The sequence below is a fragment of the Ciconia boyciana genome, chromosome 6, assembly GCF_034638445.1.
Source record: "Ciconia boyciana chromosome 6, ASM3463844v1, whole genome shotgun sequence".
Classification (NCBI taxonomy): Eukaryota; Metazoa; Chordata; class Aves; order Ciconiiformes; family Ciconiidae; genus Ciconia; species Ciconia boyciana.
In genome coordinates this window covers 57,972,841-57,996,626 of record NC_132939.1, presented here as the reverse complement: position 1 = coordinate 57,996,626, position 23,786 = coordinate 57,972,841, and the positions used below count along the sequence as shown (strand labels likewise).

The following is a 23,786-nucleotide window of genomic DNA, read 5'->3' as shown; positions in this document are numbered from 1 at the left end:
TACATGCCGTAAAGATTACATTTGTGCAAGACACAACAGGACAAAGATACACTTGTCAGTTAATGCATGTTTGGATCAAACAATTTAAAAGAAAAATAACAAATGACATATTGAGATTTTAGGAACCTAAGTTTAGTCCTAACAGTAAGTCCAAGCTGATCTCCCTGAAACCAATAAGAAGATTTGAATGAGCAATGAGACAGACTCAGAGTGAATATTTGCAGACAGGACTGCAAACTACCTCCAGGCATCTTGCAAATTGTAATTTCTGCTTGTAGCAATGACACATAGCACTATTCAATGGCCTTCAGGGGTTCGTGCTTATTCAGTGGTGAGCACTTGGCATATCTCCTGCAAGAGACACTCTGGGATTGATTTCCAAGTGGAAGAGTAGCAGGCTGTCCCACTGGAGAGCATTAGGAGGAAAGGGCAGCAGCTGGGAAAAGAAACAGAGACCCAAGCAACTCCAATAGAAAAGAACAGCACAAGAAAACGTCTGTGAATTGGGCCCTTAAATCTGGATTATTAATAGCTGCAGAATGGGTGTCCTTTAAACGTAGACCTTCATTTCTTAAGTTCCCAAAATGAACTCTTCTAACTCTGATCTCTGAACCTTATGTGATAGTTTTGATGTTTCCAGTAAATGAAAAATCATTTTTCCAATTGCTGCTCCACATACCTGGCACTTTTGCAGTAGGTCCTTTACAAATAAAAAATATAATGATTGGATGCATTTTTATCTAATTGTTAAGTGAATAAGTGAGCTTCATGGGCACCTTTATTTCCTCCCTTTCCAGAAAAAGAAAAAAACTCTAACAGCTTTGTAAAAGTCGGACTTTTTTCCAGCTATCATCAAACACAGGCAGTGCAGGCTAGCACGCGCGGCAGAAGGAGCGTTAACATCAAGCACTGCAAACAAACCAAGTAGGGCTGGAGCTTGGCAGACGACCAGCAGCCCTTGCCCTGCGCAGCCACACAGCACTGCTAGGGAAAAGGGTGAGGTCTGTCGAGGAGGGTCTAATACTGGTTTCGACACCGCTTCCTAAATGCTTCTCCACACCGTCTGGTCACAGCATCCCAGCCCAGTTAGTTAGGATGCCCTCTGTCAGAGGGCTTAAATCCTCTCAAGAAGCTGTAGGACAAGCACCAGTGCTTATCTTCTCGGCAATGTCAGGACTCAGGCATTGGTGGGTACACACAGAAGTGGCAAGTTGGGCGGAAAGGCCTGAGCTGGCACTTAGATTGGAGCTGCAGGACTCACGATGGGATCTGAGACTCAGGCACCCAAACCTTTGCTCCTTCCTGGGAAGCCGAGCTCTCTGTGGGCTTGAAGTGGCTTAGCAGCCTGTGATTCACTCATGAACCATGAAAGACCAGAGACTAAATTACAGCCATCCCGTGAGACCCACGCTGGGACATGGGCCAGCTGGGCCACCCTTTGCCAGTGACTGGAGCAAGGTCAAAGCATCTCTAAAAATGGGCCTCTGTCCTTATTCAGGAAAACCTCTGTTTCATTTCATATATTTTATATCTGAGTAAAGGCTCGAAAAACCTGAAACAAAACCAAAATAAGGGTTGGATTCATTAACTATTAATACTATTCATTACTAGTATTTCTACAGTAGCATTTGCATGCATGAAACTTCAGCACAAATGAAAATATATCCCTCCTTCACATATCTTACAAGTTCATTTATATGCATCGTAGCTTGTCAAGAGATGGCAAACAAAAGACCAGGGAGGAAGAGGATTTACTCTGAATAAGCCGATAGCTACAAATGATTCTGAATCATATCGGAATTAAGTGACTTAGTGCCACTAATGCCACTGGCACTGCTGCTAGCCTTGACACTGGTGAGAGACTTAATCTAAGAGGCTCTTTTGATTTCTCAGAGGCTCCTAATGGTTAATTTTCTATTCCTTTTCCTTTTTTAATTTCTCCTTCTTTAGGACTTGTCAGACGGAAAGGCTGATGTGTGAAAGGATCTAATCTAGGCTATGCTTAGGTTATGACAGGCAGGAGATGGAGGAACAAAAGAGGAGCAGGACAGAAAAAATATCTTGCAGTTCAGCTGAGCCACTAATATTTGCTAATTGCAATAAATATGATACTGCACAGAAGCTCCTAATAAGCTTATATAAAGCATTTTAATGGGACGCTGTCAGGTTAAACATTGTGTTTAAAAATATAAATGTCCTTAATAATTCCAGATTAAAACAGAATGAAGTTTGAATACCCAATTAATTTTTCCCCCTTTGTGCCAGAGTCAGAACTGTATTTCACACAACTCAGCCACCGAAAACAGATGGGGCTTTATTCTGCTGCTTTCAGACTGGAGCACACCTACATCATACGAGAGAAGACAGTGCACGGATGCGCCAAGCAGCACTGGAAACACAGCTGCAGAGATGCAGAGGGGCCATGTTATGTTCTGGCTCACCAGGCTGCCCAGGCAGCTCTTGTTAGCTTTGGCCCAGCCTTGGGCTCCCGGGATGGCAGCTCTGGGGCTTGCATGAGGGTTTCGTCCCCAGGATGGCAGCTCTGGGCCTTGCATGAGGGTATCCCCCTAAGGACAGCAGTTCTGGGGCTTACAAGAGGGTTGTCACCCAAGGATGGCAGCTCTGGGGCTTGCAAGAGGGTTTTCCCTAGGTGCTGCTCTACGCAATGGGGCCATTGCAGCTCCACCAGGACCAGCCCAGGAGTCCTCACATGGCACTGGATTGCACCGTGCAGCTTCATTTTCTTGTTTTAGTGCATGACTTAAATGTTTCCATGTTTAGATTACAGGCCTTTCAGAGCAGAGTTTAAATCCAGAGCAGTGACTATGTTGAGTTTAACTGAAACTGAAGGAAAGAGCCTGTGGAAACTTCTTCACAAAGAAGTTTTGTAAATAGTGGTTTGATACTATGGTGATGGGTCCTTAGAACTGCCGACTCCGTTTTTCTTTCTATTCAATCCCTTAGTTTTCTTCCAGACATGCAGATCTTAGTCCTGTCCTACATGGCAGTGTTGATTGTGCATTTTTATGCATGAAACAAATGCCAAGGAAATCATACTTGGAGAACAGTGATGCTGGATCTACTTCCCAGCCAAGCCTCTCACAGAAAGTGTGGGAGGGGGCCAAATGCATTTCCCTGCCTTGGTATCTCCAGGGGCCTCTGGTGTACTCCTTTACCCTCGGTTTTGGTAAACTGCAAAGGATGGTCCAAATCTGAGAATGGTGAAAGTGCAATGGGTCTTGCCCAAACAAGAAAATCTGTTCACAGACTGAAGGGCTTGGGTACGTTGCTGTGTGAAAGCAACACCAAAGACATGCTTGAGGTCATGTCCTCTGCTGTTTGCATCATCTGCCTGCTGAAGCCCTGCTTGGTGCTGGCCCTGCAGCCTGGCAGTCCACCCTCCCATGAGGGTGAGCCCGAGGAAGGCCCCAGTGCTGCCTGCTGTAAGAGGAGCTGGACCATGTTGGCAGCCTGAACTTGGCCTGTGGATTACAGGGTGTCTGATCCCAAAAGCCCCCAGGCTTCAGGCCATGGTCACTACAAGTCTCTTCTGGTAGGTGCAGCTTCTCTCTAGCATTTGAAGCATCCGAGTGTATCTACTCCCCCTTACCAGAAAGACACTGCAGCAAATTTAGTGGGCTTCTGCATTTGCTATCTAGCAAATTCTCCTCTCCCAGGTGGAAAGATCCTGTGCTTCTTTTATATCGAAGAAGTAGAGAAAAGAAATGCTTCCAAATAACCCACAATCTGGATCACTTCAACAGAAGCAAGAACAAGCATTTAGAGTGTGATACAAGGATTACTGTCGCCACATATCATTATCTGGGGGAGGACAAGCCCGATGCATTGGAAGCTTTGTAAACATCTCAGACTACTTAGGGAATCTGCAACACAAGCTGAAATGTTTGAAAATGTATTTTTCCTAAACCGTGCATTTCCCGAATGAGTATGGACAAATTCGGGTCTGGAACAAGTCCAGTGAGCATGATGAACAACCACTAGGGAGGAGCAGAGGCAATTGTTTTGTGTTACCCCCTCCCTCCCGGAGTGATGCAATATCTCTTAAATTCAGTGGGAGGGAAAAAAAAAAAAGCCTCTGTAACGTAATAAGGACAAAAGTTTCTTCTGATTTCCTCAGCCTCCAAGCCTGCTGGGCACAAGCCTGTGTTTGCTATATACTGCAGTCTCCTGGCCCAGCAGATTGAGCGATTGATTGTGTTTTCTGTTTACTTCTTTTTCCAATCCCTTCCGTAAGACAAAGATAAAGCCAGTACAGCTCCAGCTGTACTTTTGAACCCATGTTTAAATGGGGTGGAAATAAATCTTAATGAGATTGTCCAGCCCTATTACCTTAAGTAGGATACCTCAAATGAACCCTGCTAAAGGCTGTAATTCCCTTCTGAGATTTCAGTGACATGAGCAAGTGGCTCGTATTTCACTATTGTGGTTTGGGTCATCATCGGATACTTGGTAGAATTCCACCTTTATTGCATAACAATTGGAGAAACACGCCTTTATTAAAGATGTGAAAATAGTAGAAGATACTTTCCTCTAATAAGCACAAAGAAATTTCTCCTAATCTTCACTCCAAGCAGCAAATGACTTTTGCATTTCTACTTCATGAGTATTCAGGTGCAAAAACTTTACTCCCGTAAATTCTTATGATTGGTATTTTGACGCTTCCTATTCCATCTCTGGATAAAATCAAGGTATTTTCCCAGGACTTGCTGCTGGGCAGAGCAAGGAAGGAAGCAGCAGATGGTCAGGACTGGAAGAACCGAGGAAGGGCCAGAGAGGTCTCAGACTGGGTGTCTCAGGGGAGCACCGCACTGCGGCAGAGACACCACTTATTTAGGATCTCTTGAGAACCACATGTGCGGTTGCAGAGAGATGATTTTTAAGAAGTATTTCCCTAAGGTAATATATAAGAAAGGAAGGGGTGGTCCTAAGTCTTTGGAAACCTGCAGCAGCGTCCTTCAGGGTACAGGGCATGTGCCCTTCACATGAAGGACATGTGGAGCTCTAGTAGGTAGCAAGAAGAAATCAGCCTTCCTAGCCCAAATCCACTTGACTATGCAGTAAATGGGATTCTTAGATCACATTGTGCCCACAGCAGTCAATGGGTAACCCACAAAATGAAGCTCCAGTGGAGAACCCTCTCCTCCTTGTCTAAATTTAGCATAAGGCCTTGAAAATACAGAGAAGGCAGCCAAGCATCATCAGTAGTCAGAGAATTTGGACAAGGAAGATAACTCAGTTCTGCTAAGTGGCTTTTGGAAACAATGGAAGCAGAAACAAGGATATAATAACCTTTTTCCAAACTAAAGTTAACCTCCGGGCAGAACCCTAGGGCTATCCCTGACCATAGACCGAGCTCAGGGAAGAGTCAGCCTTCCTGCTGGTTTTTCACACCTTTTGTAGATGTCTCATACCTCATCAACACACAGAAATCTGAGCACGTAAAGATCTCCTTGGGCTCATCAGATGCTATTAACTGCTGAGAGGAGAGGTCTGGCACTCATTGCAAGTAATGAGTGATTTGGCACAGAGGAACAAGACAAAGCCTGGAGAAGCTGTACCAGAGGGCGCCTGCCCAGCTGCATTCGTTCCTCGGCGTTCTCCAGGCAGCCGACTTGTAAACAGGCTGGCCTGTGGCAAGACAGTGCGTTGAGCAGCGGAAAGTAAATTTGATCCCCCTGTGCTGGCTCCTCGCTCCAAACAACCCCATTCGAGTTCGTTCCCGAGAATGCAGGCGCTCCAAGTGGCAAAGACACAGCTGTTTGGGCGGGCTTGGGGCCGTGCTGGGATGGACTCATGCTACAGCCTTGTCTTGCCCTTTGCATCAACTCATTAAATCGTCCGGTTGCCTCCAGCTCTCCTCTCTCCCTGAAGGGAACTCAATTAACGAGGCAGATTGTCAATTGAGCAATCGCCTCGGAACAAGGAAATCTTTAAAGATTTGGCATGGTTATCTAGGATAACCCAGCTGCTGAACTTCATCAGGAAAAGGAAGCAAACGCTAAATGTGCACTCAACTTTGAGGCACATTGCTGCGGGAGAAAGTAAAAATGGTTTAGGAAAACTGAGTATTTTCTAAGCCTCTATCTCCTCCTTGGTCAAAATGGAGACATTCAGCTCCTGGCTACCATTGTGTCTCACAGCCGTGGAGTAGCGAGTTTTCTCGTGCACCTTGGGGTGCTCCTCTGCCTCCTCTCCCCTGCAGGGACACCTGACCTCAGGAGCGAGGGACGTGGCACGGGAACACGTGTGCTGCTCTGGGAACTGGCTCTGTCCTGCTGAGGTGCCAATGGCAGCATGAAGCATGGAGATGCTCACGCTCAGGGTCTGATGGTCCTGCTGCATGCCCAGAGCCCAAAACAGTGCTGAAGCCTCACTGGTGTCAGTTATGTTTTGATTGATCTGGGCAGTGAGGCTCCTACAGTAGGGAGGGGAGACTCACCATGCCTCCACAAAAATGTGTCATCCGGTCACTCTTCAGTGGTAGTCTCCTTCCAGAGTAGTGGGAGAAGAGTGAAGAGCTCTCTTCTTACTCCCCCTGCTTTATAGGACATCAGAATAAGCGGGAAGCAGTAAAGGACAGCAAAAAGACTCTTCAGCTACTTTATGTGGGGGGGGGCTCCCCAAAGATCTGAAGAAAACAAATAATTGTAGGAGAGGAGTTTGCTGAGAAAACAAACACTCCTCCTGGGAAAAACTGTGAGCAGATTGAATGCTCTCCCTGGAGTTTTCTAATTTTTTCATTAAATGACTCAAAATGAAAACATGCAAAAATGTGGTTGGTGTTTAAAAAGACAGGTTTTGTTAGAGAAATATTATTCTCCAGCCTACACATGTGAGCACTGTGTGCCTTGGCCTGCCATATCTGTTCCAGACACTGCACGTTCTCTCGCACTTTCCCACATGATGCTTCTCCCTATGCCTTAAATGTTTAAATACCTGACCAAAACATCTTTTAAAAAAATCTTCACTCTCCAGTGGCATAAGACTCCCCATATGTTGCTGGCTGGGTGAAAACAGATGGTGCATAGACAACTTGACAGCCCCCAAAAACTCATGACTCAAGAAACCTGGCTTTAGAAAAAAAAAATTAAAACAAATCTTATGAAGCTCATGATAAACATCAAAGAGTTGGCAGCACTAAGATGAATCAAACAGCTTAGATGAAATTTCCCAGAGAAATTGCTTCCATTTCATCAATGTACTCTCTGTTTTCAAACAGTTATGCCTGAATATACCATTTGGAATTTATGATAGATGCAGGAAATAATAGTTTCCTTCTCAAGATCCTTTCCACATGCAGTCCATATGCCTGCAGCGCAAACGGATTGCAATCTCGTGCCTAAGTCAGATGGGTGTGAGAACACCACCTGACTGTTGTAGCAACAGGACGAACCTGGCAGCCTCTGATCTGGGGTAGAAGAGCTGTAGAAAATGACAGATTTAATGTCCCCGTCACAAGCTGCCTGTATCAGAGGTGCTTGTGTGCGAGAGCATTGACACTGTAGAGTATCTCCAAACAATTGGTAAAGTATCATGTTATTATTATAACAAGTATACTTATTGCTAGAGATCTAGTTATGAGGTGCCAGAGTATTTTGTATTTTATGACATATGTGTTTCCAATAAGCTGTTTATCATAACATCACAGCTTCACCTGTTGGAGATATTGAACATGGTAAAGAATGCAATTACACGAAGATCAAGGATGATTTCAGGCTAAGTCAGCTTGAAAAGTGTTGCTGGGAACTGGATTGCATCTGTGCCTCAGCTGCAGAGCAGCTCTCAAAGGCAGAAGTGTTGCTCCACAGAGCAACTGTGGAAACCAAGCTTTTCACAAACCATCACTGGTGGCATGTTCCTCATCTCCTTGTGCTGAACCGGAGACTGCGGATCTGATTTACAGACATGCCCAACACTCACAGCTGCAAATGAAGTTTGAACATATGAAATATGGTGCTGTGCTGGGTACTCTGAAAGAAGAGCTCCTCAGGCTCTTGGATTAGACACTCATATCAGTGGGAACTGGTCTTGGCTTAATCTTGCTATGCCTCAGTTCCTCATATATAAACTCTGAATAATACCACACACACGGCTGTGACTTACTGCTAAGTCATATCTAGCAATGTTTCAGTAGGGAAAATACGAAACATTCACTGAGTTTAATTAGGTGCAAATATAAATACATTTCTTTGAGCAATCATGCTGGGACAAAGAATGACTAATGCACGGTGCTTCCCACGCACCAAGAGAGTGCTTGCTGGTGAGGTCTCACCCAGCAAACCTCACCAGGCACACAGCATAGGGCTCAGGCTGTCTGCCTTAAGAAGAAGAACCAAGCTGACTCAGCCACAGTCTGTACCTATGGGTCGGGTGGATAAAGGTATTTCTGAGATTTTAAGAGGGTTGTGATCCAAATTCACTGGAGTGAATGGAAAGGTTACTCTTGGCTCCAAGGGGTCTGGATCAGGCTCCTAAAGGTCTTCCTTCCCCCAGAGAGCAGGTGATGCACAAATTTTAAGTTTAACCTGAAGCTAGGTCCTTCTTAATTCCTGTGATATGATCAAGCACAACCTGAGACCCTCAGCTTGCTGTCACCTTTGTAGATTGCTGAGTATCTGTGGAAAACACTTGGGTGTTCAGATGTTGCACACAGGTCTTTTTTGTGTGCTTTTACTCCTTTGTTGTGCCAGCAAGGCCTCTTCAGGCAAGTTGTCTAGCTACAGGAGTTTTCACCCAACATTGGCTTCGGGCTGGAGACCCCTTGCCTGGGTAGCTGGCTGCCTGCTGGGGTTTGACAGGTTTTTCAACACATGGAGCTGCTGAAGTGCAGGGTCATTCTCTCATGGGGGCTTCTGGGGAGAAGCAGGAATGACCATGTCCATCTGAGTGAACTAGGAGAGCTGCTACTCACACAAATATGCCCCAGCCAATGGCCCTGGGACACGTCTCCCACTGCTAGTTACAGCAACAAGGATTTTACCAGTTTCACGGTAGTTTTATTAGTTACTGGGAAGTGTTCTGGGTGTGCTGTATGATTGAGGGATACTAGCAAAGCCATAGCATATCCTGTAGCTCCACAAAGAGCACATCACAAAGGATAAGTGTGCACGAGTGCTGTGCAGGCAGCAAGTAAATATATTTATCAGCAAAAAAAGATGAGAACTATGTGAAATGCCAAGTTTGGCAAGTAATGTGTATGGGTTTATGAGGGGATTTTGGACCTAAACCTTTCAAACATCTCTCCAAACTCTTCATTTCATGCCCTCACACTAGTTGGTATGGGTGAAAGTCTTTGCTCTCTCAAGGAGCACTGAAATGATGGAAACATGAGCCACACAAATGGTGCTGAGAGTATCAATGGTGATGTGGCACTGGAGGGTTCCTGCCTGGGCCGTCTGAGCCGTCAGGAGCTGTCTGAGATGAGCAAGCCATTGGCACCTCTCTGAAATGCTCCCTGTTATCTATGATGGGGACAGCATTGTACTTTCCTAATCTTGTTGGAATTTGTTGTGACTCCTCAAGGGCCACAGCCAATTTACTGAGCCCAGTTTGGAGTCATTTGAGCAAGGGCTTGCAGAGACAGGCTTTTCCTCCAAAAGCAATTTCTGTGATTGACAGACTGTGTGCAGAACCACAAAGCAGCTCTGACCAGTCCCCATGTGCCCCGCTGACTCAACGGTGACTTCAGCTGCTCCATGAAACCCAGGACTCCTTCGGGGAACTGATCCTGGGCACTATCAATATGTCCATGCCCAGCACTTGGCATTTGTCAGGAGCCCATTCCTTTGCCCCAGAGTTTCTTTCCCACAAGGAAGAAAGCATTTGGGGGATCTTGCTAGTCTTTTAGGTGAGTTTTAGGGGATATTTGAGATCTAAGGGAATCCTGAATGCTACGAATTTAACTGTGGAAACCATTAGTGCATGGCGAGGGAGCTGATCACAGACAGTAAAGAAAGAAATGACAGGGACAGAGAAGCAACTGAAAACATAGATGAGAGACTGGGCACTCATCAGGTTGGTAGGAGGGCAAACTGGGCATTTAGTTTGGAGTCTGAATGGCAAAATAAGGGAAGGGTGCCCCACCCTCTAAATTACTGCCTGTGAAACAGGTCTGTAGCAGGAGAGGGCTCCAGACAGCAAGAAGCAAATGTTAAATGCAATTATGGCTTCTAAATGCCAATGGCTTAACACAGACTATGTTGGAAATGCTGCAGATATTGTGAGGCATGGAGGAGAGGAGGAGAAAAAACACATCAGTCGTTTTTTGCATGCCTTAAGTTACTGTAAACATCATGGAATAAGACTGTTCAGGAATATGCTGAACAGCCTGTGCAAGTGCTTTTGCTCACAGACCCTGGGACAAACTACAGATTCCAAGTATTTCTACAGATAAGCAAAATCCTCCTGCCAGTGGGGGGGCAGGGTGGAGGAGCACTTGGGAACTATGTAACATCTTCTGTATTTCCTTAACTAGATCCTTCACCAGCATCCCAGCTGCAAACTTTCATGCTAACTTCAACTGTCTCTAAGGATTGCGTGAAAGAGCTCTCCTTCCTCAGCACTTCCCCTCAAAAAACAAAACAAAAAAGGAAAAAAGGAAAAAAAAGAAAATAAATCCTCTTTTGTACTCCCAGATATGATTTCCGTACATTTCTGCAAGCTTAGACTTCTGAAAATGGGTGTTAATGTCTCTGCTAGCTCAAATACCCCCCACTTGGAGCCCCAGTAACACATAGCACACATACTCACATTTTGCTTTAGAAAAGCCGTGAGCAGGCGCAGCTCCTGACAGCCTGGCAGCCAAATATTTAGCCTAGTCCACAGAAGGACACCGCACCTGCTACATTTTAAATGCAGAGGCTGAAGATGGAGGCTAACCCTGTACCTTTGCTCAGGACACTCCCGGAGCATAGTCATCTCCCACCTAACTACCACCAAGCCTCAGGGACAGGATGCCCATGTCCTGCTGCTCCCATCCTGCCTTTTTCCTATTTCCAGAGGTTGCAAACTTTGAATCTAGTTTTAAGAATTACCTTTATGAGTAGTGGATGGGGCTTGTACTATACAGCTACATACAGCCACACTACAGCCGAGCTGGGCTAAACCCCTGTTGAGAACAAGCCTGGCTGCAACAGGGAGCAGCTTCTCTCCTCTTTGCTTTTGATGACAAAGAGCCAGCTTCGCCCTTTGTGGCACTCTACACAAGTGCAACCAGGGAGTTGCTCCCAGCCCTCCATCCCTCTCCTTTTCCCAGCACTGCAGCAACTGCTGCATGGATGTGGGAGGCCGCAGATTTCCCCCAAATGGAACAGCACTTTTTTTCCCCAACAAAAGATCTGAGAAGGTGGATGCAAAGAGACTACAGCTGGCCCACTGCAGCTTCCTTGCTTTGAAAGCTGTGTTTGAACCTGGCAGTCCCCACTCAGCAGAGAGCCCTTTAACCAAGGCTCAGCCCTCACCAGCCTGGGAAGCAGGTGAAGGCTGCACGCAGGCGATTTTAACTCTTTACAGACCGTTGGCTGAATATTTTGCATCATGGGGCTGTCTTGAAATGCTTCATGGGCAGAGAGGGCTTTCCAGGTGTGCCTCGGGCAGGCTCTCACCCCTGTGTCTCAGCAGGGCTTGCTTGTCACCATAAATCTGCTTCTGGGGTTTTTCTTGCAAAACATGGATTCCTGAGGCACTGGAGTCACTCATTTTTCCTTGTATGTTTGTCTGATCCTCATGTTCCAAAACCTCCTTAAAACCTTAAAAAATAATGATTGCTTCATTATCGTCGGTGTTTGCCCCCTCAATGCATGGCCTCCACTGTTCGAGGCACTGCTCAGACAGATCAGGGACCCACAGCATTTCCAGGGGGACTGACAGAGCGGGTCGGCAGGAGAATTCCCAGCTGCCAACAAAATTCTGGGATTTCAGTTTCATTTGCATCGAACTGGGGCAAGGAACCCAGATATTATATTTGGGTTTATTTTACCCAAGCGTTCACAGAACTTTTGTCTTACTTCCCACTCCATTTCAATTTTCAAAATGTAGTCTTTAGAACTGTATTAACGTGTTGAAATTGTTGACAAAATGTTGCATTTTGATTTGGTGATCTCTGTATTTTGTGATGGAAGAACACTCTACTGGAAAATTTGTGACTGGCTCTAATAGTTAACGTTCATCCTCTGACCTGACTTCCCAAATGCAAAAGGAAATGAGTTTGTCAAGGGCTACATACATCAAGATCAGCGTTTCTGTGAGGTGTTCATCAGTTACAAACCCTGTTAAATAATACAGACCATTCCAGGTTCTCATCACTTTGCAAAAATTAGCTATTAGTGCTTAATACGACTATGATGGCGATTGTCCCCTGTACTCGGTGCTGGTGAGGCCACAACTTGGAGACTGTGTTCGGTTTTGGGCCCCTCACTACAAGAGAGACGTTGAGGTGCTGGAGCATGTCCAGAGAAGGGCAACGAAGCTGGTGAAGGGTCTAGAGCACAAGTCTTATGCGGAGCGGCTGAGGGAACAGGGGTTGTTTAGCCTGGAGAAAAGGAGGCTGAGGGGAGACCTTATTGCTCTCCACAACTATCTGAAAGGATGGTGTAGAGAGGTGGGTGTTGGTCTCTTTTCCCAGGTAACAAGTGATAGGACAAGAGGAAATGGCCTCAAGTTGCACCAGGGGAGGTTTCGATTGGATATTAGGAAAAATTTATTCACCAAAAGGGTTGTCAAGCAGTGGAACAGGCTGCCCAGGGAAGCGGTTGAGTCACTGTCCCTGGAGGTATTTCAAAGACGTGTAGACGTGTTGCTTAGGGACATGGTTTAGTGGTGGACTTGGCAGTGCTAGGTTAACGGTTGGACTTAATGATCTTAAACGTCTTTTCCAACCTATACAATTCTGTGATTCTGTGTTTCTATGTAGATCTGGAGCAACCAGAGAGCCTGGAGGCAGAGGGCAGGAGCCGGTGGGGACAGGGCTTCCCCCACACCTGAGCAGGCGGAGGACGGGCTGCCAGCCTGGGTGAGAATGGCAGAGACCTCTCTGGAAAAGAGGGGAGAGAGGAGAGAGAAACGTGGGCTGCAGGAAATCCCCTGGGATTTCAGCCAAACCAGATTAAACTGCTTCATGGATAGGATGCTCTCCTATGGAAAGTCATGTGCAGAGAGATGACGTTCTCCCCAGTGAGCCTGGATCAATCAGTGGCTGAAGCAAAAGAACAACCCACTAAATGGCGTAAATACTGGTATTTGGAAATGCTTCTTTCTTGAGGATTTATACTGACAATCAGATATTTTTACCTTCCCTCTTTAAGACATTTGACTCAGCCATGTCCATTGCAGCTGCAGCGCATCTTTAAATGGCTTGGCCCTGGCATGTAGCAAGTTAGCCAAGAGCAAGGCTGGACTCGTAGACCTTCAGGTGAAATCCCTAGACAGACTTCAGGCATTCTGCAGTGGCACCTAACTCCAGCAACCTGAGCAAGGCTGCACAGCTTCAGTGGCAGTGCTGTAGCGGTAGTCATTCACAGTCATTCTTCATTTGGGCTTCACCCCATTCTTTCCCAAAGCTGAAAGCTTTATGTGGGTTTTTTTGTCTCTAAGAGTACTGACTGCAAGATTGCTCGTGCCTCAATGTGCAAAGCGAGCTCTGCAGGCGTGGGAGCCCTGGCGCCCTGGCCTCACCTTCCCCTGGCCGGGGCATGCTCCTGGGGAGCTCCAAGCATGCAAGCCAGTGCTGGTGGTCCTAGTGGGGTCAGGAGCTGTTGTTCATCCTGCAGCCCGCTCTCTTGAGATGCTTAAGCCATGCCATTACCTTCCTAACCTGCAGCAGGTAGCTGGGTCGATATGCTGAAAAAACCTTGCCACTTCCCTGCTTATCCCAGAGCACTGAACGCAGCCTGTACGGCAATTCTGCAAGGTGATTTCAGTGTGTTGCCTTTTACTGAGGGTATCACCCTGCAAACAGGAGTATTCAGTGGGACCACTTACATGGCAACATTAGTGTCTGAGTCAAAGCCTTTTATCTAAGGTTTAGACTGCAAAGCAGAACTGGTGCTCCAGCCCTAAGGGGACACAGAGTTATCTGCAAGAATCTAGGCATTTTTTGCCAAATCTAATGAAAGGCTTATTTAAAGCATAGTCCTATTCTAATATGAGTACATTAAAGTGGGGCAATTTTATTTGACAGGAGTACTGCTCATGCATGTGCTGAGTCATTTCTAATGCTTTTTTGTTACAAAAATGTATTTATTTGTGCCATATTTTATTCCCAGCAGCTGTTTAGAGACAGCCCAGCGTGGGAGATGGAGGTCTTGCTCACTAGCAGCCTCTCTGGCTAAGCTAAATGGACTCCCCATGACAGTGCAGAATATGTACTGGATTTCAGGAAATCTAAATTCCTGTAGGTTTCTGGGATATCCTGATTCTGAAAACACCAATTTTAGCAAATTGGCTCCAGTCTGTCTTAAAGACATGTTTGAAATGTGTAATTTTAGCTTTGAAGGGAAGTATTTAGCTAAAGAGTCAGGAACATACTTCAGATGAAAGGTCTTGTTTCCTCCTCTACTGAAACAAGGCCAATAAATGTTTGGGAGGAATTTTAAGGAAATTCAGTTAGATTCGCATGCCACCTGCTGCAGAACAAGCTAAATCAATTCTGTTCCTTCCCTTCTTAGTCCTGTTTTAGTAAATAACAGAGCAAGTATGTACATATGAGACTCCCAGCGTCTGAATAGCTACTCCCTCTTCAGCAATATAATCTTCATCTATTACGGCTGAATACCTTGTATTATTGCAACAGTGATGTTATCCACAAAAAGTTACCCATGCCATTCAAAGTCAGTCTGAGGCTGAAATAAGAAATAAGAAAATAAGGAAAGAGGCACTTTAAGAACCTTTGCGTGACTTCATAGGTTTTTTCTGAAGTCAAAAGGATTGTGTTAAGAACCAGAACCATCATGACTCATATATTCCTAATCAAAATGCTGGGTGTGTGAAAAGCTGTTCAGTCATACGGAGACTGAACTATGTTTCCTTACAAGAGAAAAATAATACACACAAGAGGAAGCACTTAAATAATTGATGTGCTTTTCTTTTATCTGCATGTAGGAATGACAGTAAATCTATGTAGCTGGCACTAATGGATAGCATCAGTATGTCAATAATTGCTAATGAGAAAGAAATAAGAGTGCATTTGTCCTGAAGTGACTGATCTTTCTTTCTTTATCTGCCCGTGTTACAATGGGAAATAAATAGTGTAAATTTTAGAATTCTGTTCACTAATAGACCATTTTGATAGTGATGCTTTCAAGTGCCTTTTTTGGTATGAATTCAGTCCAAAATGACTGTACACTTGCTTACATTTAATCTGCAATCTGACATCTAGGATCTTTTTTTTATGTCTTCTGTGCTACATTCAAACAACAAAATAAAACTTTGTTTGCATCACATGTTTAATTTTCTATTCCACATCAGCGAAAGGGTGTAGCCACGCTGGAATTGAACATAAAACACAGACTTAAAAACACCCAATGCTTTCATCCTGAAAAACTGCATAACCATTTTCAGCGTAGAAGTAGGATACTCTTACTGAATAAAGCTTCTTGTTGAAAAATTATTGGTATATTGACCCATTCATATCCAGCTATTTAATTCAAAGACTGTATTCAGCAGTTCCTTCTGAGTTGCTTGTCCGAGGGAACAATTACGCAGCTGTTCTTGCTACATTCTTGTGTAGGCTGAAAGCAGTCTAAAAATTCTGGCATTCGTTTACTGTAACTACAAACTGCAGTTCTCCAGGTTGTTCATGAGGCATACCCTTTGCAAAGAGGTTGGTGAAGCAATACATACACTTGACGCTAATATTGTGCTTTGGCTAAACTTATTTATAGCTGAGTGCATGTGTATACACGGACGCATGCATACGTCTGTACGGTTTGTGTTATAAGCAGGGCTCTGGATTCCAGCCACATTGCGGTGCTAATGATACCTGTCACTGCAACAACTTTTTGCAGCTATATTATCCGGCTGCATTCAAAACCAAGGATTTTAAAAGTACAATGCCAGCCTTACTATGCTCATTGGCAAAGCGGTATTTCTACACTAGTGGACACCAATCATTATTTTAGAAAGTTTGATGCTGCTTTTTGCAACCCTTTTTATGCAGTTTTTACTGCTAAAGTTCTAAACTCTGGACTAGCTAGTAAAGGAGCAATAACTGCAAAGAGAATTATTTACTTTCAAAACACTTGGAAGTGGAAAGCAAGCTGTCAGCAACTGGTTCACTAAAATTGTTTAATAACTGCACAGGAGTGCCACCATTTCTATCATCTCCTGTGCTGGTTTTGTGTGTATTTATATATGCATATATGCATGCACACATCTATACATACAGGACCCAGAAAATAGTGCAAGGTCCGTGCCGTGGGTGACCACTTGGCTGTGACCAGTTCGTTGTGCCCGGTGTGGGGCAGAGCGGCAGGAGGCAGGGCAAGCCCTGCTGCCAGGGGCTGGCGGCCGGGGGAGGATTATTGGGGGAGCAGAGAGAAACTAACCTTTCTTCTGCGTATGCTGGCACATTTCCGATCCACGTCCACATCTAAACATCTATTTATCTATTTATCTTTACTTTTCATTCCTGCCCATAACAAACTGCTTCCTTCCCTCAAATCATGCATCTACGAATGCTTTTCTGGAGGAAACCTCCTAGGTCCTTTCAGCAGCAAAGGTAATTGAGATATCAGTAACTTCTGCACACAACATGCCATGCATGCTCAATATCAGTTTCATCATTAATATCAGATGCCAGCTAAATACTGTCACTGTCACCCTGAAATATCCCACCCTCAACTCAGAGTGCTTAACAAGCAAACCGAGGTCAGGCCCTTAAAATCAAAGCCTGGAGAAGGGAAGCTTTGCTGGTTAACAGATCAGCCCTTTGAGAAGGTAAACAAGAAATATTCGTCTTCACCTCTCCTCTCTTTAGACAACGATAGCAACTGCGCAACGACACAGGGAACTGCGCATGGTGCAGTTCATGCAGTTCACTCTGCACCGTATACATAATTTATATTTTTCCACTCTGGTTTCGAGTGCGCATTTTTGGACTTGGGATTGTTTTTGCAAGATGGAAGCAGAGAGAGGAGGAAAAAAAGCACTGCAGCAGCCTTCTCCTTCTCCAGCCCCACTTTTTAGTCCCATTCCTCATCTCTGACACACAGCCTTCAGAGGCCAGTGAAACACAAGTGCTACATAGTATGTGTAGGTATATATGTATATATACAGATGTGAAAAGAGAAATGCTTGCCATGGCAAAAGGAAAAAAGAAAAAAAAAGATGTTTTCAATGGTCCATCTCTTTATTAGTAAAATGCCTTGGCAGAGAATTACTCTAGCATTTTGACAAGAGTTTCCTTTCATGCAGACAGTCTAGCGAGTGTTTACAATTCCTACAGAAGTTAAAAAAAAACAGCTGAGAAACATGCTTCTTGCTGACATGCTCTCCTGCTCAGTGAAGTTTGACATATACAGCCATAAGTGCTCGTAAAGCACCCCTTTCCAGATATAGGCAAAACATGTAAGGCACTTATTTTGAAAATAAGGTACACTTCTATTTCCTTTCAGCAAATAAACCCTTTGCATTACATTTATCTGCCCTTGCTGCATCCGTTACCATTCGGGAAGGTTTATCAAGGCATGAACACGAGACGTACACAGCCCGCTTGATCCTGCAGGACCCATCCCCAGAAACTCTCCTTCCCGAGCTCAAGACTACGCACGTCGATACCATCATTTCTCCGGACACAGACACTTCAGACCATCTGCCTGAATTACCGAACCCTTCCTCCTATCCAGCCCCTGTGCCTTTAGAGAAAATCCAGAGGATACCACCCGCGCCAGCCCTCCACCACGGGCTCGTAAGGAACCGCACCGGGATCTGCGGTGGTTGCAGGGAGTTTCTCCTCTGCCTGCCATGACTCCGGCTCCCTTCGAAAGCAAGTGGCTTCGCGTGTGACTCTGCAATCTGAGAATGTGAACTAGTCGGCAGGACACCGGGGTAAATATAAATCTGGCGCTTACCCACAGGCAGTCCCTCGCAGTCTGACATCGTGCGAGAAGTCCTCCTCACCGGGGGCTTAGGGAAACCACAGCAGGAACACAAGCGCGGGTCCTTCTGCTTGCAAAGGCAGGGCGAAAAAAATATCTAACACTTTACAGCCACCCTTCTCTTACACCGTACATCTACCCACCCAGAGAGCTGTAGCAACAGTCCCGTCCCTGCCTTCTCATTATGGGATGTAAAGATAAGAATGTGCTTTTGTGCCAAAAGAGTGTGCTATTGGTGGATAAATTTGTTGTCATCCCTCCCCTTCGCAGAGTTTCCTCTTTAATGTCACAGAGGCACGTTACCCTGTCGGAAAGGCCATCGAATATTTATGAAACGGCTTTTAAGAGCTAAGCCGCAAATCTGCGCTGGAGAACCAGGCTAATTGCTGTGCGGTGGGGTTGGCGGTGGGAGCTGCACCTCCGGGGCACTCCTGTGTCCGGGGGGGCTGTGGGGGGGGCGGTGGGCTGGGGAATATGCTCTGACATCTTGCTCTGTACCTTCTCGGTCTGCAGGTTAAATAAGGGTCTGAGCAGAAATACTGGCTGCTGAAGAGGGGCAGGAGCCAGGGTGTATCTGTTTAAGGGGGAAGGGAAAAAAAAGGATCTTCTGTTTATACTGTAATATCTCAGAAATAGTTTCTGTGGCACTGTTACTAAAGGCTGTTTCATGGTATATAATATTATTGTGAGTGCAGATTTCTCTGTAACTTCATGACTTTTGCTTGCTTACAATATGCCACTTTAATGCTGCCTTAGTGAAGCATTTTGTGGCTGCTCCTACAACTTATTTTTTTAATCGTTGGAAATGTTTATGTGGGATTTGCTTGGTATGAGATTTCCGGACCGGTCCAGTCAGTAGAGAGCACCCCTGCACACTGGTGTGTTCATTAGGCACCTTAAAGAAGTGTAAGCGAAGGCTCTGGCAGCGCTAGAGCCATGGAAGGCTTGGCAGAGAGATGTGCGGGACCTGGCGGGTGCCCTCAGCACCCGGGGGGGTGGTTTGCCACCACTTTTTCTCCTGGGAACAGTCAGGGACAGTCTGGGCTTTACCTAGCCCAGACCTTTAGTGCCTGAGCCCTTCACAAATGTTGGAGTTTTGGACCCAGAGCCGGTGCGAGGACTAGGAGGGGAGGGAGGCAAGGGGGCTCTATGGGGGGGCTCTGGGAAGCACTTCCAGACCCTGTGGCCAGACAGGGCCCCTCAGGGAAATGAGCCATCGGAGCCCCAGGGGACACCTTTCTTCAAAATGCCTTGAAGAAAAAAAGGCTTAATTTACATGAAGCATACTAGGAGCTCAGTGTGCTCAGCAGCTCTGAAAAATTTGGGCTTATTTTACTTAGATGCTTCAGTCTAAGCACCCAAAGGCTGACACTGCTGGCTCTACCTGCTTTGTCTCTGAAGAGAAGCCTTTTAATACTCTGCTGGTTACTCAGCAGCATAGCTAGCCATGGATTCAATTCGGGATGTCAGGCCAGTGACTAAGAAGCTAAAATAGCTGCAAATGTAGCTCGTTACATGTTCCCAAAACCATCTCTCAGGTTGCCTGCACAGGGTTGGGCAAGCAAGGTGGGGTGTCCCATGGCCACTGGGGTTTGCCAGCATGAAGCTCTGTTGGCATCATTCTGTCAGGGACAGCCCTTGTCGGTGGCTGCTTCTAGGTCTGCTCATGCAACAGCACAGGGATATTCACTGGCGTAAGGCTCACCTGAATGGCAGCTCTAGGGAGAAACAGAGCTTCAGGCTGTGCTCTTTGCCAAAGAGGCCGTACAAGGAGGAGAAGTGCAGGGCATTGTGCTTAGCCTCTCCATCCTGCTGCCACCCGCAGAATCAAGGAGTGGTCTCTAGCTATTCTGGAAGATAGGGAGACATGGAGATGTCTGGTCTTAATCCCAGTACACATCTGGGAAGGGAAGAAGGCCTAAACCAGACCGGAGCACTTTTCTTCCACTGTAATTTCACTGCAGAAACATATTGCTCCAAGGTGTGTGAACTGAAGCTTTCTTAGCTCGACCCTGTGCAAACGCAGGCTCCCAGTTCTGCAAGCATCTACGTGCCAATTTAACCTCAAGCCCCACTGAAGTTCCCGGAACTACTCACAGTTATAAAGTTAAACACATGCGTAAGTATTTGCAGGATCAAGGGCTCACCATTCTGACTTGTATTCACGGAGCAAACAGCTGCAGCTGATTTTGAAGTTACCTCTCACAGCTGTGTGCTGGTGCTCCTCCGCTGAAGGTTAGAGCCCTCCAGCAGAGCTGGACAACTGCCTTCAGTGAAGGCACGCCAAATCACAGACTGGTGCCTTAGATCTAACTCATCTTCAAGAGCAATTTAAGAAACCTATGCCTCAGTCACCCTGGTTACGTTGTCCTTGGCCAAGTCTGCTACAGGGGGTCAACATCTTCTGGAAGGGGGGCAGAGAAGCCAGCAGAGAAGACTGAGGGGGGAGGACAAATACGTCTTAAACTATTACAGCAAAGTTGGCAACAGCTTGCGTGCCAAAGCCATTATTAGGATTTGGCCTTGGGAGAGCTCTTCAGTGAAACACTAAAGCATGAAGTTATCCATGGGGTCAAAAGTTGAACAAATCAGACCTAGTTCTTACAATGATACTCACAAGCACCTTCCTTTGATGAGGACTACTCCAATTAAAAAATTAGCTTTGATCCCTGGATACTTTAGTTATAATGTCAGTTTTTGAGAGGTTATAAGATTTTTTTTTCAGAGTAAAACTGAGCATTTCTTTTAATTTCCCTTGTTTCTCAGCCTGAAAAGAGCCATGCTTGCTCCTGGAGAAGGGCCAAGCCTGGAAAATTTAAGTCTGAAAGGAGAAAGTTTTGGGAATTTATGAATAAGCCTGGTGTCTGTCATGGCAAAGAATGCAAAAGCCAAAAATTGAACTAAACAATAAAAGGTGAGAAGTAAAGCACATATTATTTTAGGTGATATTAAACTAATGTGGGAAATGTGCTAAATATCTGTCAATAACCGCTCTCACATGAGCTTCTCAAGGAACCTGAAGGATTTTTATGCCTCAACACACAGTAAGAACTGGTCATGAATCTGTCTGCTTCATACTGCTAACTGACAGATAGTCCTCTGCATAAAATCCATGGCAAATACCATGAGTGGGATGGTAAATGTAATGTATGGAAGGAAGTCACTGGAGTATTTCCTAAAGAAGGTTTGCCTGAACTCATTTGGTCTCCTGTGGAAGGCCGTTGCATCACTCTGATGCATCTTGAAACACTTAAGCACTTGCTAGAGTGGCCATACTCCTCTCTGGAGCTTTCCAGGAAGATATATAAATGTCTTGTTTGCTGTTTATGCCACAAATCCTACAGATAACCCAGTCTGGACTGTGCAAAGGGCTTTTGAGATACTGAGAACCTGAAGCTGAGCTAATATGCCTGGGGAAAGAGGACATATGCGGGGAAACCTGGGTGCAGGACACCTACAAGGGTGCAAGTACACAGTCACCTTAGTGTCCAAATACTGTCTGTCACCTACATGAGTAAGACATGTAGCGGGACTTAGTTTCTAACCTAGATGTTTATACATCCTATTATGCTCCTGATCTAAGTGCCTAAATGCCTTGGCAAATCTGGTCTTTAAGATTTTAAATCCCATGGGGGGGTCATAATTTTCCCCACAATCTGACGGGCTCAGCCATCTGACCGTGCAAAGAGCCAGATCCACCCAAAAGCTCCCAGCTGGACCAGGGCTTTTGCTATTGCTAACTCGCCTCTCACTCAGCCACGATGGAGCCAGTCTCATCTAAACCTCATAGGAAAAGCAGGGAGCTGCCCTTCTCGCTGTGGGATCTCAGGCCCTGCCAGACGCTGGCCGCCAGCTAACATTACTGGTGGCAGGGCTTTGCTAAGCTCGTCACCGCTGTAGGAGCACGGATGAATTGTTCTCTTTCCCTCTGCCTTTCTTTCTCCTGGCAGAGGGAAATCACAAGAAGTGAGAATGATTTCTTTAGCTAACCAAGTCAGATCTGATTATTAAATCTTCAGTTTTCCATGAGATTGAAGCAAGCGCCTTACTGCCCGCTTTGGCAGGCATTTATATCTCCCATCAGCGTGATTTCCACGCAGTTTAAATAGAGAATGGCTGAAATGCGCTTCTCCCTTCTAATTTATGCAAATTCCCTTGGGTTTTTTCCTGCCATGTGAAGAGATTTCTGCCTGTTGGGTAGGGGAGGATTCACAGCCTGGTCAGGGGGAGGGGAGGAATAGGGCTAGAGGAGAAACTGCAGACTGATATAAGCAGGTTGGCATCAGGACGTGGGTGACCTTCTCTCAGAGCACTGAAGAGCCCAAAATGCAGCCCTGCAGGCGGAGACAGTCCCCAGGCACTGGGATGGTTCCGGAGCACGACCTACACTCAGACAAGCTAAACGTTCCTGCCAGCACAGGCAGACAAGCTGCATAAATTCAGCATGTGCTTTATGTCTTTTGCTCCTAGTGCTGTTTTCCTTGGGAGTCGTGGTTAGGAGTTTGTAAGCAAAGACTGGTTTTTCCCCCTTGAAAAGCCCTGTGGCTCGTGGGGAGAGCACAGGCCTTTCTGTCCTCTAGTGTAAGGGGTAAAATTAATCACAGCTTTTGAATTGCACCCAGATAAAGTGCAGAGAAGCAAGAGGGGACCATGCTGGCCAGCCACCACCCGTCTCACTGCCAGCCCCGCATCTTCTGAGCCACTGGTGGGGCCTCAGTGAGGTCCCGGCCGTGCCTATGGGACCAGCGGCCCAAATCCAGGGTCCGTGGGATGCTGTGCCACATGCACATGCAGCAGAGAAATGACTCCAGAGCTGCTGGTCAGACAGGCCTGAACCTCTGCACGGCGATCAGCAGAAGCCTGCCCTGGGGAAAGCAACCAGGCTCAGACTAGAAGTCAAGAGCCCAGCAAGTCCCAATAATTGGGATTTTATTTCATTATTGTTTTCTGACACATTCTGTTCACATTTTAACTTGATGGACGGGGAGTGTAATAACACAACCACATGAGAAGCTGATGCACTGACAGGATCTCATGTGGGTGCATCCAGTGAAGGGAAAGCGAGTGAAAAAAGGCAAGATACAGCTGACAGCTGAAACAGTCCTCTAGGAAACAACAAATACAAAAGTAATAGCAGCCCCCCAAAATAACTAGGTATATCATCATTTTGCATTAATCTATATTTTTTAGAATTTTATTAACAGGATTTTCACTAGTCACAATTGAATCTGAGCTTTGTATTCAAGAAAGGAAACGTCTCCATCATCTGCTCTGATGTCACTCCAGAGAGAAGATTAGAAGATTAACTATGTATGTCAGGTGCCGCCAATCCAATGGCAGGGAAAATAATTTTGCACATTCAAAGAGAAAATGGGGGAGAAGTTCCAGCTATCTCCAAGAAATGTGAACCTTACCAGTGATAATTGCTGGCTCGCAGAGAAAAAAATTTATGCAAACATGCAGATATACAGTAAATAAAATAAGAAGCTCAAAGACTTGGAAGAGGATTTATCTCAAGGAAGAAACGAGTGGATAGTCTGAATCTCAGTGGCATTTTAGTCTCATCTAATTTATAAGTGGTTGCATCCTCTGGGGAGGAGTTATGAAAGGCCATTGAAATTACATGAGGAAATAAAAAAACTACATCCGAAAGACAAAATTGGCTTCTGAGCT

At 45.6% G+C, this 23,786-nt stretch overlaps 1 protein-coding gene across 1 annotated transcript in view; it reads right to left on the bottom strand.

Moving 5' to 3' along the window:
• EML1 (EMAP like 1) overlaps nucleotides 1–18,287 on the bottom strand; it is a 130,642-nt gene extending 112,355 nt beyond the window's left edge. The window contains exon 1 of the mRNA XM_072864781.1: nucleotides 18,087–18,287. Within this exon, the coding sequence (XP_072720882.1) occupies nucleotides 18,087–18,114 (28 nt within the window). The 5' untranslated portion in view covers nucleotides 18,115–18,287. The remainder of the gene's footprint in view (nucleotides 1–18,086) is intronic.
• Between the last annotated feature and the right edge of the window lie 5,499 nt (nucleotides 18,288–23,786).